Source organism: Urtica dioica, chromosome 9, assembly GCF_054948205.1.
Source record: "Urtica dioica subsp. dioica isolate 48M chromosome 9, U.dioica_male_clone48M_v1_H2, whole genome shotgun sequence".
Classification (NCBI taxonomy): Eukaryota; Viridiplantae; Streptophyta; class Magnoliopsida; order Rosales; family Urticaceae; genus Urtica; species Urtica dioica.
In genome coordinates, this window is record NC_142764.1 from 16,645,750 (window position 1) to 16,662,617 (window position 16,868).

A 16,868-nucleotide genomic window follows, 5' to 3' on the forward strand; every position below is an offset into this window, starting at 1 on the left:
GAGCTGCGCACCTCGGAGAGGCTGCCGGAACAACCCGGTGGCTGGATCTGGAGGATTGAAACAGATCTGAAAAAGTTCAAAGAGAAGGAGAAAAATAAACAAAAGCTTGGAGGAAAGGAGAGCTCGAGGGGCTCCCCCCAGGTCGGAGCTTGCCGCAGCAGCGGCGTCCGGGCCCCGGAGGGGACGGCGGCGTCTCAAACACTGAGGCTTTTTTGCTTCTGGAGAGGGTTTTTTTTTTTTTTTTTTTTTTTTTTTTTTTTTTTTTTTTTTTTTTCGAGCAGGAGAGAGGACATAATTTTTTGGGTTCTTGACTTGAACATAGAATCTTACACATTTACAAAATAATATGTAGAGAGAGTTTGATTAGAATTCACTTTTTTTCTTTTGAAAAAAATTTCTTCTAAAATTTAATATTATAAGCTGAGTTTCTTTATATTATTTTTAATATCTTCCATTCTTTTTGACGTCGTCTTTTTTAGGTTCTTGACTTGGCAACATAGAATTCACACATTTACAAAATAAAATGTGGAGGGAAGGGAATAAAATGTAGAGAAAGTCTGATCAGAATTCACTTTTTTTCTTTTGGAAAAAAATTCTTCTAAAATTTAATATTATAAGCTGAGTGTTTTTTTTTTAAATTTATTTTTAACCGCGGTGGCATAGTTTGTGTGAAATATTAAGTTTTTTTCCAAGTAATTTATGTTAAAAAAATATATATAATATAACTGATGATCTTATATAATGTGAGTTCAAAATATATATAAAAAAAAAAGAAAAAAAACATGTAAGTTCTTTTATATTGATATGTAAATAACAAAATTAATAATAATGTTCTGTTCAGTAAAGAACAAGGAAAAATCAATTTTGTACTAAAATGTTTTACAAAAACAGCTTTTATCTTATTTTTGGACAAAAATACTCATTCACACAAATTTTTCAAAAAAATAAAAATAAAATTTATCACCTTTCTATCTCTTTAATTCTTCGGTTCTAACTTTCACCACTACAAATTCAATTTTCTTATCCGAAGGGTATTAGGTGCGACATGTCGCACCTAAGCTCATATTAGGTGCGACATACCGCACCGGATACCCATCCAGATGACTAAATATTTCGCTGAAGTTAAGTGGTATTCGGTGCGACAGTGTCGCACCGGATATGCTTTCGTCGCACCTAAAGGTTTCAAAATTTAAAACGGTCTGAAAAATCCCCCAAAAAAAATTTCGCTGTGTGATTTCATATTCGGTGCGACGTCGGGTGCGACGGCGTCGCACCGAATAAGTTTAGGGTTATATATACCTGACCCCTCTTCTTCCTCAGCCGATTTCTATATACCCAACCCATCTTCCTCCTCAGTCGATTTCTCTATCTCTCTGCAACTCCTTCTCTCTCTCTGCAACTCCCTCTCCGGCGACCTCGGCCCAACCCCCTCGCCCAACCCCGTCGGCTCAACCTCCTCGGCCTAGCCCCATCGGCCCGCCCCTCGGCTTAGCCCCCTCGGCCCAGCCCCCGATGGAAGTCCCAGCCCCCTCCAGCCACGCTCGCCGTCCTCCTCCGGCGAGCCCTCCTCGGCCGATTTCGGTAAGCCCCTCTATCTCTCTCTCTCTCTCTCTCTCTCTCTCACTCTCTCAGTCTATCTCACCCTCTCTCTCAATCTCACTCTATCTCTCCGACCAGCGCCACCGCCCAACCCTCCCCTCGGCCCGCCGCTCGGCCTTGCCCCCGACGAACGTCCCAACCCCCGGCCCAGCCCTACTCGGCCCAGGCCCGCTCGTAGCCGCCCGAATCAGCGAGTCCAGTGTTGTCAATGGTGGCTACAAGAAGAATAGTAGGCTTTATTTATGTACATTTCATGTAATAAAGTCTTACGAAGACTCTTGCTTGTAACTGTTGAATAATTAATAAAAGTTGAAACGTTCATTCATTCTTCCTTGTCTGTTTGAAGCTTTATGATAAACTATAGTCTTTAGTCCTTAAACAAACCTAATAACAAATGAAGAGTCAAATATAGATTTGCATGAACAAACTCTTCATGGTTTGCTTAAAACAGTATATTCGCAATCTAAAGATCAAAGGACTATTGATCTCAGTATGATTGTTAGGAGAATCTATGATGTCTGGTTATGAGATATTGAGAGTTAGAGACTCTATAGTTCTTCCTAGGTATCTTCTGAAGGTACTGAATTGACCAGTGCACTTTTAGAGACAGAATAAGAACAAACCATTTAACCTCTTATGTCTCGAAGTCACTACGTATGAATTGCATCGGGCTTACCTCAATCCTGAAATGAGACATGTCATTTCATAGCTTATGTATTCTCATTTGAGAAAGTCAGAGTTCTAGATTCACTATGTGATATAGACAAGGCGTATTGGTGAAGTACTAAGTTATGAAGATATCATGAGTAACTTTGTGAAGATCTCATAGATATGGAATTCATTTACAAGATTGTTGAAATGCAATGTATATCACATCATGCTTTGTTCATTTGAATGTGAATAAATGAACTGGCTTGTGTCCAAATTGAGTCGTGACTCTTTTGGTTGAATCAATGTGACTTGTTAGCTCCTCGTCAATACGTTGTTTCTAACTTATTCACAAGCGACAAAGGAGTTGAGGAAATAACAACTAGAAGGATAAAATGGTAATTTTGTAAATCTCATCTAGTTGATGATATTCATGAAGGGTAAACATAGATAATATTCAGTGGATCCACTTCATTACACTTAAGTAGAATTCTTGAGTAGAAAACATATTCATTTGAAACGAGAGATTTTAGTGTCAACTCTTTAGTTGAGTCAGTTGACATTAAGCTAGAACTTGGAAAATGTTTGTGAGCTTTTGAGTCAAATTATGCTAGCTCAAGTTTTGTTCATTTGGATCCATGAGGTCATTATAATAGGATTAGTTAAACTAGAAGCTAAGTCAAAACAAGAACTAGAGAAGTTTTACGAAAATTGTCTAAAGGGTAATTTTGTCTTTTTGGACATGGGATGGTATGAATGTCAATAAATAAGTTTTTTGACATTGTCATATGAGGACAAATGAAAGATGTCACACGACCATGTTGAGAATATTAGGCCTTGAGGATTGAATTCCATTTCATGGAATTTTACTTGAAAATTCTTAATGAGTTTTTCTTATGTTGTCATGAACAAATGAAGAAACATCTAGAAGGTCCTTCTAGAAGTCCAAACCATCCAACCTAAGCAAGGGAATATAGTTTATTTTGTGCATTGATGTATGAAGATACTTGCCAAAAGAAAAAAGAGGAAACAAATTTCCTCTACATGGAAAGCAAGTGGGCGGCCAAGAGAGAGCAAGCAAAAGAGGAAACAAACTTGCTTCTAGAAGCTAGCATGTTGGACGTGCAAGGCAAAGGGAAAATAGGAAATAAGATTTGCTCATGAATATGTGATATTCTATAGAGAAGATGAAACTACCTTTTGAAGGTAATCCTCCTCCTATAAATACCCCACCTCATTCACAATTCACAATACACAATTTGGCCTCCCATCTCTCTCTCTCTCTCAATGTTCAAGCTCCATTCGAGGTTGGTACCGAGTAAAAACTAAATGTAGTTTTAAAATTTTAAATTATATGTTCATGCTCTTTGTCTAGGTTGTAAAAACGTTTTACGAGTTTTAAAGAAATTTTTTATATTCCGCCGCTTGCTAGAAGCGATAAATCTCTTCTTAACCCTAGATCTATTCCAACATCCAACTTGTCCCCGACCTCGCCGCAGCCCTTCCCCGTCCAGCCCATTGTAAGTCTCATTCTCTCTCACTCTCTTTCTCACTCTCTCACTCACTCTTACTCACTGTCTCACTCTTTCCCCGCAGCCCGGTCACTCGCAGCCCCGCATCGTAGCTCTGCGTTCACTCCGCGTCGTAGCTCACTGCCTCACAGCTCCTCTTCGTCTCGTCGTCGCCTCGGTGAAGGTTAGTTGTTATTTGTAATTAGTAACATTTTTAGATTATTTAATATGTAATATGTTATAAAATTAAATAGTAACATGTAAGATTAGTTAAATTAAATTAAAAGCAACTTATATGTTTAGTTTGATTATAAATATGTAACATGTTAGATTAGATGAAATATGAGAAGTATGAACTTCAGTGTGTTGAAATGACGATAGATATTTTGCGACAAGCGCATGAGCAAAACACCATGATCACCCTTGAAGATGCTGAAGAGTACGCGATGCGCGAAGTTTTCAGGGTACGCAGAGACTAGAAAGTCGGGATAGGGCCTTCGATCCCAATGTCATCGTTGGGTGTGGCTCAAGCGCTAGATAGAGGCTCGTCAAGTTCGTCATCTCAGACCGATCCATTGCTTAACGAGATGCGAGCTCAGATGGACGCCCAACAATCCGAGCTACAGGAGATGCGGTAACAGATCGCCTTCCTCACCCAGTCCCAGATGCACCACTATCCTCCCACGACTCCCCAACCTCAGCCTGCACCGCAACCAGGTGGCACAGATCAGCAGACGCCAGGTTCTACGCCGGGTTCTATGGATTTCTTGTCAGACCGTCCTTACGGAAGCGGTTCCCGAAGTTCTGGAAACTTATTAGGTAGAGGAAATTCTACTATCGATAAGTTGTATAGGAAAAAAAAAATTAGGAATTGATTTTTTCATTTTTATTAGACTGGATTTGTATGTTTAATTTATATAAGAATTCTATTTTCAGAATATTATTTTTAATTTATAATTTTGTTAATTAATTTTTATTTAACTATAGATTAATTTTGATTTGAATTTCTAATATATAAATTTGAATTTTTTTTAAAATTAAAATAACATATTGGGTGCGACATGTTGCACCTAATATAATGGCGAGAAGCTTATTCGGTACGACATGTCGCACCCAATATATTGGCGGGAAGCTTATTCGGTGCGACATATCGAACCAAATTGGCTTCCCGCCAATATATTAGGTGTTACATGTCGCACCCAATATGAAATCACCCGTCGATTTCAAGAATTTTTGCAGCAAAATAGGTGCGAAATTAGGTGCGGCATGTCGCAACTAAAAGTGTCGCACATAATATGGACACTTTTAGGTGCGACATGTCGCACCTAATACCTTTAGTGACAGACTATTAGGTGCGACAATGTCGCACCTAAAGTCTCTTCTTATAAACTATCAGGTGCGACTTTTAAGGTATTTGATGCGACAATCGTCGCACTGGATGCCTCTATTTGTTCTAGTGTCTTTGGACGATCTCCGATGAACACACGAAAAATTTATTAAACAATTTATTCACTTTGGACTCTATCATTAAATGAAATCTTGAATTTTATAGCAAACCATCGTAGATCGTCGCAAATAATCCAAACCCAATGCAAAAATTAAAGAATATTGACTTTCTTGGAAACTGCGACTATAAAAGGAGTCGTTGTTGCTCTAATTCCAATGACTTCAAATTTTTTGCGATTATTTTCGGTGGTTTGCTATGGTTTGCAATGGATTTCAATGCTTTGCGATGAAATCAAGGATTTCAAGGTTTAAATGGTTTAAAATGGTTTTTGTTAACATCGACTACAAAAACAGTTGATGTTGCTATTAATTTCAGTGACTTCTGATTCTTTGCGATTGTTTGCGATGGTGCGATGGTTTTCGATTATTTGCGATGAATATCACGGGTTTAATTTCTTTGAGGGACATTTTTGTCCAAAAAATAGACATACTCCAGTTTAAAATATTAGTGAAATAGCGAATCCAACCTTATTTTGTTATTTTTGAGCTCTACAATATGAAATTTCTCTTTGAAAGAAAAAAAGGAATTAAAAAATTGAAGTTTTTTTCAATGATATAATGTTTACTTGTTGAATGTTGTTATACAATTGCGATTACATGTATTTTCTTTCACATCTACTAGTTTTTGAATAATTCTAGTTATAGTATCTGTCTCTTTTATAACCATCATGTATCGATCAAACGTCTCCTCAATTTGGATTCATGGCATTCTCATCCTCCCCATCAGAGAGTGTTTTCCTTCTTTACCTATGAATTTGAGCCTTTGGCATGTCCGTGTTTTCCTGCTAGATTGGTAAGAGTAACTTCAAAGGGGTCACCCTTACTTACTTAGGTAGAGCTTAATTAAATTGCAACTTGAGTTGCTAATCATTTGGCAATGGTGGTTATGACACCATGATAATATTACAGTGGACAACAATTAAAGTTGCCCACATTAGAATAATTTGTAAAAATATTCTCTACATCATATATGGTTATTGTATTTCGGCTCTATATTTTTTTTTAAAACAAAATAGCTCACAGGGTGCATAACGCGTGGGAATCTGCCGAATAGTTCGCGCGGACAAGAGTGGATTGCAAATCGTGGAACAAGAAAAGCTTTAAGCACATGAATTTTTTTAATAAAATATATTAATTTTGATGATGTGTTATACGTGAACAACTCTTAGTAATGGAGTTGCTCAAAGTGTAAACTATCCACAATCAAAATCTAATATATTATAGTCTGATGGTCACAATTACAATAATGTAAAACACATGGCAAAGACAAGTCATTCTATTCCTGATGTGTTATTGGCCTTGGGCTAATTTTTTTTTTTAGTAAAAATGGGAGAGTTTATGGGAAATTAATATTGTGCTCAAAGGCTTAAAATATATAAAAAAAATATAATAAAAGTGAAAAATATCATAAAATAAAATAATGTATACTACATATTATACTCTATATATTTTATAAGGTAAAAACTTAGAAGGTATATATATGTATATAGTTTTAATATAACTTACAACAACATTTTCGTTCGGTTTTCCACTAATTTGTCAATTTTTCATCGAAAACGACATTTAAAAACGGCGTATCAGTTGCCTTTTTCCATATTTTTTCCATTCGATTTTTCGTCGGCGAGTCGGTTTTTCGTAAATCAGAAGCCTCGAAAAGGCGTTGAAAACGACATTTTGAACCTTATATTATATTATATATATGCACTATGAAGCATGATAAAAAAAATATTACGTAAATGTACATATATATACATATACATATTTAGTTAAATATATTATTTTATTGTAAATATCTTCGGGTACTGGTGTATTTGTAAATTTAAATTGATAAAAATAAATCACAATATTAAAATCATTATAGTTAACCAATCGATAGCTATATATCAGTTAAATCAGAACTTCGATTGCCGATATAATCATTATACAACTATTTGTCACGAATAAATAATTTTCTTTGAGTCAAACGCACACATCTATATTAACATTGGTACAATACTGGGTAATAAAGAAGTGCATGTATCCGCTTAAGCTGAAATACACCACGAAAATGGAAAGATGTAAAATTCTCAACCACCTAGCAAAATAGGAATTGAGTTGAGTATGTGACTGTGTGCGAGTAGGTAAACCGTGCAGGTTAAATAATTAAATCCTCATCAATGAACATAACTGTTGTGATAAGTTCATTCAAAAGTAATTAGAATTTGATAGCCCACGCGTTTTCTTCAATAATTTAGAGATTGTTCAGTACTAACTAATTTGGGTGAGCTCAACCCCACCAACGACCTACCCATCATTCACTGCAATGCATTGACAACGAACAGTCCGTACAAAACTTGCTCGGTTCCAAGTCCAACACGCCGCCAGAATTTCTCGCATGATATGTGGTTATAAATAATAACTTGAGGGACCCACATGCTTTCCACGTGTCTCGCATTTGCTGGTCAACACACACACACTTCACACAAACTCAATACTCGTCTCGTCATATCATAAAGTCTGAGAACATCTTTTTGGTAAAATGGAGGAATCGGTGTTGGCTTGTGGAGGTGGAACATCCACCTAATAAGCCACTTTCAAAAGTGGTGTTAACAATACTTTTTTTTTATTTTTTATTTTTATCACCAGGAATGGATATACATTGTTTTTTTCCACGTACACATTTATTTCACCTATTCATAACAGTCATTATCAGTTACTGCTGTGTGGCTCTTTGGCTTCTTCGTCTCTACTTTTGCTTCGCCGGAGCTGTGACGGATTTCGATATGCAATCTACAATACCTTGGCAATCTGTCTGAGAAGGTACGCACTCAGGCACGTCGTCGAGCTCGTCTTCTTGGTAAGAATGAGGGGACCGGAGATTTCCGGGAGTTTGACAGGCCTTCATGGTCTTACAATGCTCAGCTTCGTCATCTCGGATGTTCAGAAATACATCGTATAGATTCTCTAAATAGAAGAAAATTTTCAATTTGTAAGGCTTAGAATCAAGCGCTAACGAAAACCATATGAATTTTCACTAGTCCAGGATTAGATTCTGGTAGCCTTACCTATTGTTGGCCTCCTCGTGTTGGGAAGTCGGGAAGTTTGAAACTCATCTGCATGAGTTGCGAGAAAATATGTTTTAAGACGAGTGTACTGAAAGAAGCGAACCACAAGTAAGATAAGAAAACTCACCAAATAAGTACATATCATCCCCGGTGTAGTATTTCACTGCAATTTCAGGCGCTGGCAACGTTTTCAACTCGTCTACAGAAGAAATTAGACCATGTCAATTTAAACACTTATACTGAAGTTAGAGGAACCACACTAGTCTAACGGGTACTTGATGGAGAAAATTCTAGCTAATTTACATAGTAGGTGTTGTAATTCAAGCAAGCTAATTTACTAAATTTTACTGAAAAGCGAGACAGTAACTCAGCAGTTAAAAAATAGAACTATGGGCGTACCTCCTCGAGCCTTGATAAATTTGTCATACGTTGAATATGCGTGATTCTCTACACATTCAGAGAAGTGATCTGTAATAGTGATAGAAACCGAATCCGTCAGATAAATGATCACAGAAAGAAAGCATATGCCAGCAAAAAGCCAACTATAATAGTCTCCGCTTGTTTAATGACAACTAAAATTCTAGCTCAAATCGTATCTTTCCCCCTTCTCAATCATAATCGCCGCTACAAATTGTCTCAGTTTTGGAAGAAAAAAAGACTAAATTTATTTCAGAATACCAGAAGTTGTACCATTATGGATAAGAGAATAATTTCCAAAAATTGATGATACAACTTTGTAGAGAAAATTTCAGATGAAAAATAAACAAATGCTCTTACTCACATGCCATTCTAGGGCTTAATATATACATTAAGGCCGTCATTATATAATAAAAGAACGCAATGTGTTGAGCTAGAAAGCGGTCAAACCACATAGAGTTTCCACCTAATTCCTGCAATTTGGCGCAAAAGAAATCGTTGTATCAAGTAAAGAATGAAATAATCTCTCAACCAAAAACATTCTGGGCATAAATCTGCAGAACTTAAATACCAGAAGAAATTGCACTAAAAAAATGCCAGAAGAAATTAGATGATCCTACAAATTGTGACACTTTTACCAAGTTAAGCCTTAGAGATACTAAAGGGAGATATTAAACTGGATACCATGTGTTCAATTCAAACGACTCTTCTTTACTTATCACAGAGAGATGGAATATTTATTGTCTTCGAAAATACCGAGAGTTAAAGAATGATATTTACTTCCATGATAAGCAAGTGATGCATCTCATTCCAGCTTTCAGCAAAATGCACTTTCAGGTAATCTGCTTTTCTCCACCAACCAAAACTTTCATACATGTGTAGAACAGACATAAATGCTGCCACCAAATCATGAAGTCAGAAAGAGGAATAAAATATACAGTAACTCAAAATTTAGACAAAAGCAGTAAAAGTTTAGACTTGGTAACCAGAATTCATTATCATGAGCCGATTGGGGAACTGTGACTTTGACGTGAAGGCTCATCTAGTTACCACACGTATTAGGCAATTTGTAAGTAAAATTACAATGCCATTATAGAAAAGAAAATTAGGAAAATAGACAACTTAAACATTTGCCATTGCTAAATAGTCAACGTTTGGTAAATCTTAGGTAAATAGCCATAAATAATGATGTGGGTTAATATACGGAGGTGGCTATTTATCTAAGATTTACGTCTGTAAATACATGAAAATAGCTATTTACCTAAGATTTACTAAACGTTGACTATTTAACAATATCAAACGTTTAAGTTGGCTATTTTTTTAATGGACCCTTATAGAAATGTGCATATTTCGATCGCAGATGAGGATAACCTCATTTTAGGACGTGAAATTCTTTACCCAAAACTCTAGGAGATTCGTTGACATAGTTTTCTATATTAAAAAAGGAAAGGAAAGGAAAAAGTAAATCCATTGATGAAAAAAAAAACGGAAAAATTTAGCACTCACCAAAGTAAGGAACTCTTGCAATAGTTTCCAGCACATAGAACCGAGCATAATCTCTTTCATTATACAAACTATCAAGTACCGTTATCACTGAATCCTGGAATGATCAACATCAATATATTATGCATTTTTTTAAATCCAAAGAAGAATTTTCTAGTCCGCATACACTAAAGAGAGACATTTTGAAATCGAACTAACCGTAAGGAATATGTTGATGGATTGTTCGCACTTTATAGCCAATCTCTCGAGCGTGCTCGAAGGCGAGCTTTCCGATGACTCCGTGGTGCTTCCTCTTGCTTCGTTCTGGGGCAAAGTCTCAGACGGGAATGACTCCTCCACCGACACTTTCTCCTCGTTATCTTGAAGAAGTGTTGCTTGGACTTTGGTCAACTTCCTTCAGTGAATAGATTTCTTTGTCAACATACAAATCCAGAAACTAACACTACTAAATTGATCATGTTAACATTGCAAAATTGGGTACCCAAGGCCTAAAGCTCGCATGCAAACATAACAATTTCCATATAAGGCTTTTATTAAGCAAACCCCCATTCCTCTAGCCACTGCCTTTATATGCTATAGCTTACGAGTTATACTTTCTAAGTGATTACAAGGCAAAATCTATAAGCCAAAGGAATCACAGCAAAAAATTATCAGCTAATGTATTGACAACATTATCGGCTATTTTACTGGAAAGAGGCTTATTAATATCTCTCTTAATCCCCAAACTACTTAAGAATAAGAATCGTGATTTCTTATTATTAAAACGACGATCACCAGGTTAGGTTTGAATCCAAAACAATCTCAGCGACTAGAAAAACTATGAAAGTGGAGAAAAAGAGGATGAGCCGAACCTGGAAATCGGTGGACGCGAGTGGCGAAAAGAGCGGACGGAGTAGCAAGAAGAAGGTGAGTTCGAGAAACAACGGTTCGTTGCTCTCAGAAATGACGAAGACGAAGAAGAAGAAGCGATCGCAAACACCGGAGAGGACAAAGCTGTAGCCATTTCTGCGATTGTGAGTTGGGAAAAATGATCGAGCTTTGGAATGAGAAATTTGCTTTTCACAACCGGAGATTGGAAATTGTTCCGTAACTAATTTTTGGTTTGACGAGTCACGGGAGAGAGAAATGGGTATCAGTAAGGAAAGGAACTTCTTTGTAAGAGAGATTATTGTCATTTTTCGAACCTGGCAATGAAAATTTGGCGCGGCTCGATTGCTGGGCCCACTAACCTTGAGCTGATGAGCCTGGCCCATAATCTTATAGGCCTTTCTGAGGAGAAGTTAGTTCTCATTTTGAGTACTATTCACATTCTTGGACAAGGACATTTAAAAAAACATTTTAAATGTTCAGAGTCATGCAAGAAAAATATATTATTTAGTATAGGGCGTTAATACGAAAATATCATAAAATTTAAGGAAGTGACATAAATTAAGGGTAAGAAAACAAATGTTTAAAATGTTAACTACAAGTCTTTATTAAATAGACACCAAGTCAATCAATTCAGTAATACAGGACGACGATAAAGAAAACATGTCCCAAGTACGTCGCTAATATAAACTGATTAGAAGAAATAATGGATCTATCAGTTCTATGTATTAGCAGAGGTGGATCTACGTTAACTTATGCAGCAATGCCTACATAAACAAAAGTAAGTAGTGACAACGATAGCTGGGATTTATAATATATTACCTAATTAAAGTTTCCAAACCTCAAGTGACTTTCTACGTGTAGCTCTCTCTCTCTCTCTCTCTCTCTCTCTCTCTCTCTCTCTCTCTCTCCCACGTAGCGGGCAAAACAAACACAAAACAAGCAAGCACCACCACCAGTCAACTCTTGCCTATATTTGCCTTCTTTAAACAATGATCATCGAGAAGTAAATGCAAATTCAAACCCGGAAACATAAATTTATAACGTATAACCAATTAACAAAAGCCACCATCGCAATTTGGATGTAATGTTAAATATTCCAACTAGACAAAGTGAACTACCTAAAAACCGCGAAATATATTAAAATAAATAAACGAATTGATAAACTAGGCAAATAATCTACGCACACACATCTGACGGACAGATAATTATGATTATTTGAGAATTTTATTATTTCTACAGCTATACTCTACAAAATAACAATTTACAAAAATGAATATATTACCAAAAATAATTATAAGCAAGACTCAAAGTATAATAAGATTTTAAAACAAATTCAAAATAAAATATAGAGTCAGCTACATAAGTAATTTTTAAAGTATATATAACTAGTAAATACTAAATTAATAACACTATAGTTGATAAAATAACATGAAATTTAATAATTACAATATTTGATTAATAATTAAAAATTAGTCAATGTAATTGCGTGATAAGTGATGATAAAAGTGAAAATTAATTGTTTTGATGATGTAATAATTTAGTTGATGATCAAACATAAAAAGAGACTAATTTTTAGTTATTAATTAAATGTCGACTAAAATTTCATTTTGAAATTTCAAGAAGACGTAAGTTAGAAGTATAAATATGAGATTTTTGAAACCTAAAAATACAGATGGATCATTTGACTTAAACTACGATTTATTGCTGAATTGGTTTCTATTATTGAAAAATGAATTTAAGCGGCTTTACCAAATATCTCTTATATTTTAAACATTGGTTAGCTGTGTGAGCCTGTGACACCTCTTTCCCCTCTCTCTCTTCTTTCTTTCATATTTATACGGAGAATCTCTCTCTCTCTCTCATTTCAAGGAATCAGAAAAATGGAGGCAGATGAGTGGCAGAAGATCCTTCCGAAACACAAGGCCACGGCGGTGGGGATGGAGCTTCGGCCGCTCCGATCGATCATGCGGTGGTTCTGCGTGGACCAATCGAGCGTCTGGAGATCGGCGATGTCGTGGACGGCCTTGGCCGTGCTCGGCTACGGAGTTCCGGTTTCTACGCACTTTCTTCTCCAATGCTCAGCCTGCGACGCCGATCACACCCGGCCCTACCACGTGCCAGCTCAGACCTCTCTTTCCCTCTTCGCCACCCTGTCTTTCCTCTGCCTCTCTCGCTGGACTCGCAGGCATGGCCTCAGGAAATTTCTCTTCGTCGATAAGCTCTCTCATGCCAGCGAAAAGGTCCGATTCCGTTACGATCAACAGCTCAGGGTACGTGACTTTTAATTTAACCATCCCTTGATGTTCGGCTTCTTTTATTTATTTAAATATTTTATTGTATTGAAGAGACTAGATTGGACTAGAGAGAAATGCACGAATTTTATCAGTCTAGGCTTGATTCTGGCCTTATTTCTCTGTTTGCCACAAGAATCAATTATTATTATTAATATTATTTTTGGACTCATAGCACTAACCTATTTGTCAACCACATAACGGAAATTTAGCCTTAGTTTCTGTTTCTTGCTTATCCCGGCAAACAACTAGTAGAAATTAAGTTAACCTTTTATTTTTCCTTTTGTTTTTTTGGCAGAAATCCATGAAGTTCTAGTGATTAATAACATTTATCTATTAGAATAGAGAGAAACATATGAACTTTTAACATGATTGTCGGATTTATTATCTGGTAAAGCTTGAATACGGTCCTTACTTTCTGGTTGCCACAAGAATAAGCTTTCCCTCTCTCTTTTTCTTTTGGGTTTTCTTTTTCTTCTTTTGTGGACTTAAGCAAAAGCGCTAACCTTTTGTCAATATCACAGAGAAGAAAATCATTAAGATTTACTTCCACTCTAATTTACAACTGAAAAGAAAATAGCTAAACTAAATGTCTATTTTAAATAAATTAAATGAATAGTAGAAATTAAGTGAACTTTGTTTTCTGTTTTGCAGAAATCGATGAAGGTCTTGTTGATAATAACATTTACCTATTTCACTGCCGAGAGTGCCTATAAAATCTGGTGGTACGTCTCAGGAGGCAGTGACATTCCACATTACGGCAACCTCTACGTGAGCGACATTGTTCTGTGCACTTTGGAGCTTGTCTCGTGGCTCTACCGGACTGCAATAATCTTCCTCGTCTGCTTTCTCTTCCAGATCCTCTGCTACCTCCAAATACTGAGACTCGAAGAGTTCGCTCAGGTTTTCCAGAAAGAAACGGACGTGGGTTCGATCCTCGGCGAACACCTCACCGTCCGAAGGAATCTTCGGACGATAAGCCACAGATTTCGGCTCTTTATCTTGTTCACCCTGATTTTAGTGACTGCGAGTCAGCTCGTAGCGCTTCTCATGACAACCCGTTCCAGCGCCAACGCCGACATTTTCAAGGCCGGAGAACTTGCGGTACTATTTCTCATGACTGTGTTAGGACTCTATTCGATAGTAATTATTTAAGGGTAAGAACGCTGTTAATAGGAGTTGTATGTCTATAAATAGAGGTACGGAATAATCATATGGGATGGAAATGTATTAGTTTTGTGTGAGGCGTTGCCTTTGAGCTCTAATCCCTCGTGTTAGTATACCCGTTGATCTTGTACTTTCGAAAGCTCTTACTTGATTGTTCTAACATTTTTTTTGGGTTTAGTTGTGCTCAATCAGCATTGTCACGGGGCTCTTTATATGCCTACGAAGTGCAACAAAAGTGACTCACCGAGCACAGTCACTAACGGGGCTCGCGGCTAAATGGCACATTTGTGCCACCATTAACACTTTTGATAACATTGACGGCGAAGCCCCGAGTGTGCAAGTTTCTGCAGATCAAATATACCCGCCCAACCTTGAAGAGGACTCCGAGGACGATGATGAATCGGGAGATGGAGATGATGACTTGAGCAACACCAAGTTGATGCCGATTTTCACCCACACAATCTCGTTCCAGAAGAGGCAAGCCTTAGGTAATGAAAATGCTTCTAATTTTTCTTTTCTTTGTTTCCTGATTGTGATTTTCTATATAGAATACGAACATGGGTGATTTATTTTTATATATATATTTTTTGTAGTGACGTATTTTGAGAGCAACAGAGCAGGAATTACAGTGTACGGGTTCATGCTCGACAGGACATGGATTCACTCCACGTTTGGGATTCAGCTTGCCCTTTTGCTTTGGCTGCTCAACAAGACAGTTGGTATTTCTTAAAGACTATGTATATGTACATGTCCCATAGGAGAGAGTTTCTCCATGGTGAGAGTGTAAAGCTTTGTCTAATTAATACGGACGTGTATATAAGCGTGCATATAAAATGCAGTTTTGGTGTGAATAACTTACTTCTGCCAAACAAGTTTGTTTGTTCCTTTAGGGTTGTGTTGAACCTGTGTAGCTTAGCTTATCTACTCGGGAGATAAGTGTGCGTTTTGTGAGAAGCAGAAACAGTATAATATCATATATCGTACACAGAGTTGGAATATGGAAATATTCAGTCTCACCTTGCAACAGTTTGGGCAACATGTCCAAACTCCCAAGTACCGAGTGATGCGAAAGAGCATAAAGGCGGCGATAATTAAAGAAATATATTTACTTCCATGATAAGTAAGCATCTCATTCCAGCTCTCAGCTAAATGCACTTTCATAAAAACTTCCAATATTTTCTCAATCTCCTGACAGAGTAAAAATCACAGCAAAAATAGAGAAGCTATCAGATAATGTATGGAAAAGAGTCTTATCAAAATTTCTCTCGGTATCTCCAAACTAGCAACAATAAGAATTGTGCTTTCTTTTCCAAACATCGCTATGAATACAAAACAATGATTGCGAGGTTAGATTTGAAACCTGAAAATCTTGGCGAAAAGTTCAGCAATAGAAGTGGAAAAATGATGAGACATGGAAATTATTGGACGGGGACTGTGAAGTGCTGCGAAAAGTGAGGACATAACGAATTGAGGTTGAGATTTTGAGGTGGTGTGGCGGTTGGAGCCTTGGGAAATCCGGGTGGTCTTCGTATGTGATGGAGGATAAGTGTTGTTAATTATATTTGGAATATGTCCAAAAATGTTGTTCAAGCAATTGTTCGATGAGCTTCGAAAGAAGGGGGTCGGGATCTTTTTGGGGTATATAGGTCTACCATCCATTATGAGACCTTGTATCAATACCTGATCGAAGCATCTCAGTAGCTTCCATTTTGGGGTTGTTTAGTCACCGAGGTGAGGATCGTAGAGGTTAAGAATGATCCAAGTAACTAAGGCGAGGGCCATTGTAATGAGTGCTCCTTGACCATTGGCCTTTGTATGAGGTTTTTGACTTGTCGGTTGTTATGAGTCTCCTCATTCCAGCGCTAAAATGTTCCTTTTATTTGGGATCAACACTTAGATACACGTGTCAGAGATGGATTGGAACTTGTTGTTACGTGTATTGTTGACTTACTTTTTACTGCAAGTTTGTTCGGCAAGATGTCTTGCTACATGCTCCATGATATGTTGAGTCATCTTGGTCGCTGTGCGCATAATTATATTTTTCGCAAGTTTCTTGTTTCGCCAAAATGATTCGCGGAAGACCTTCTACATGTATTTTCTACGCATGAATGGGTAAAGAAACCCTAATTCAACTTCCAGAGGTGTTGACTACTATATAAAAAGAAATGGTTTTGCCCCTAGTAGTCTTGACGCATTCATTCAAACAATTAGGGTTCTTAAACGTGTACGATCGATGAACTTTGAGAAACTATCTGTGTGGTGTATGTATGGTGTAACTCTCTAGATTCTATTCCAGATTCATTAAACGTTAG

The 16,868-nt window shown here is 37.0% G+C and overlaps 2 protein-coding genes across 2 annotated transcripts; one reads left to right on the forward strand and one right to left on the reverse strand.

Moving 5' to 3' along the window:
• Nucleotides 1-7,720: 7,720 nt before the first annotated feature.
• Nucleotides 7,721-11,360, reverse strand: IM (Alternative oxidase family protein). The gene is made up of 9 exons (XM_089625323.1): nucleotides 11,080-11,360; nucleotides 10,427-10,622; nucleotides 10,232-10,325; nucleotides 9,506-9,621; nucleotides 9,090-9,198; nucleotides 8,708-8,776; nucleotides 8,436-8,507; nucleotides 8,309-8,356; nucleotides 7,721-8,207 (listed from the first exon to the last, which is right to left on the reverse strand). Exons 1-9 carry the CDS (start codon nucleotides 11,229-11,231, stop codon nucleotides 7,990-7,992), a joined length of 1,074 nt encoding a protein of 357 aa, XP_089481449.1. The 5' UTR covers nucleotides 11,232-11,360; the 3' UTR covers nucleotides 7,721-7,989.
• A 1,444-nt stretch (nucleotides 11,361-12,804) lies between these two features.
• LOC149385343 (uncharacterized) lies at nucleotides 12,805-15,445 on the forward strand. The gene is made up of 4 exons (XM_089625322.1): nucleotides 12,805-13,368; nucleotides 14,044-14,493; nucleotides 14,735-15,044; nucleotides 15,150-15,445. Exons 1-4 carry the CDS (start codon nucleotides 12,979-12,981, stop codon nucleotides 15,284-15,286), a joined length of 1,287 nt encoding a protein of 428 aa, XP_089481448.1. The 5' UTR covers nucleotides 12,805-12,978; the 3' UTR covers nucleotides 15,287-15,445.
• The last annotated feature ends 1,423 nt before the right edge of the window (nucleotides 15,446-16,868 follow it).

Coding starts and splice junctions, on each gene's coding strand:
- LOC149385343 (XM_089625322.1), top strand. CDS start 12,979: ATGGAGGCAGATGAGTGGCAGAAGATCCTTCCGAAACACAAGGCCACG. Junction 13,369..14,043: donor GTTACGATCAACAGCTCAGG/GTACGTGACTTT, acceptor TCTGTTTTGCAG/AAATCGATGAAGGTCTTGTT. Junction 15,045..15,149: donor CCAGAAGAGGCAAGCCTTAG/GTAATGAAAATG, acceptor TATTTTTTGTAG/TGACGTATTTTGAGAGCAAC.
- IM (XM_089625323.1), bottom strand. CDS start 11,231: ATGGCTACAGCTTTGTCCTCTCCGGTGTTTGCGATCGCTTCTTCTTCT. Junction 9,622..10,231: donor TGCAAGAGTTCCTTACTTTG/GTGAGTGCTAAA, acceptor ATTTGGTGGCAG/CATTTATGTCTGTTCTACAC. Junction 9,199..9,505: donor ATCACTTGCTTATCATGGAA/GTAAATATCATT, acceptor GCCAAATTGCAG/GAATTAGGTGGAAACTCTAT.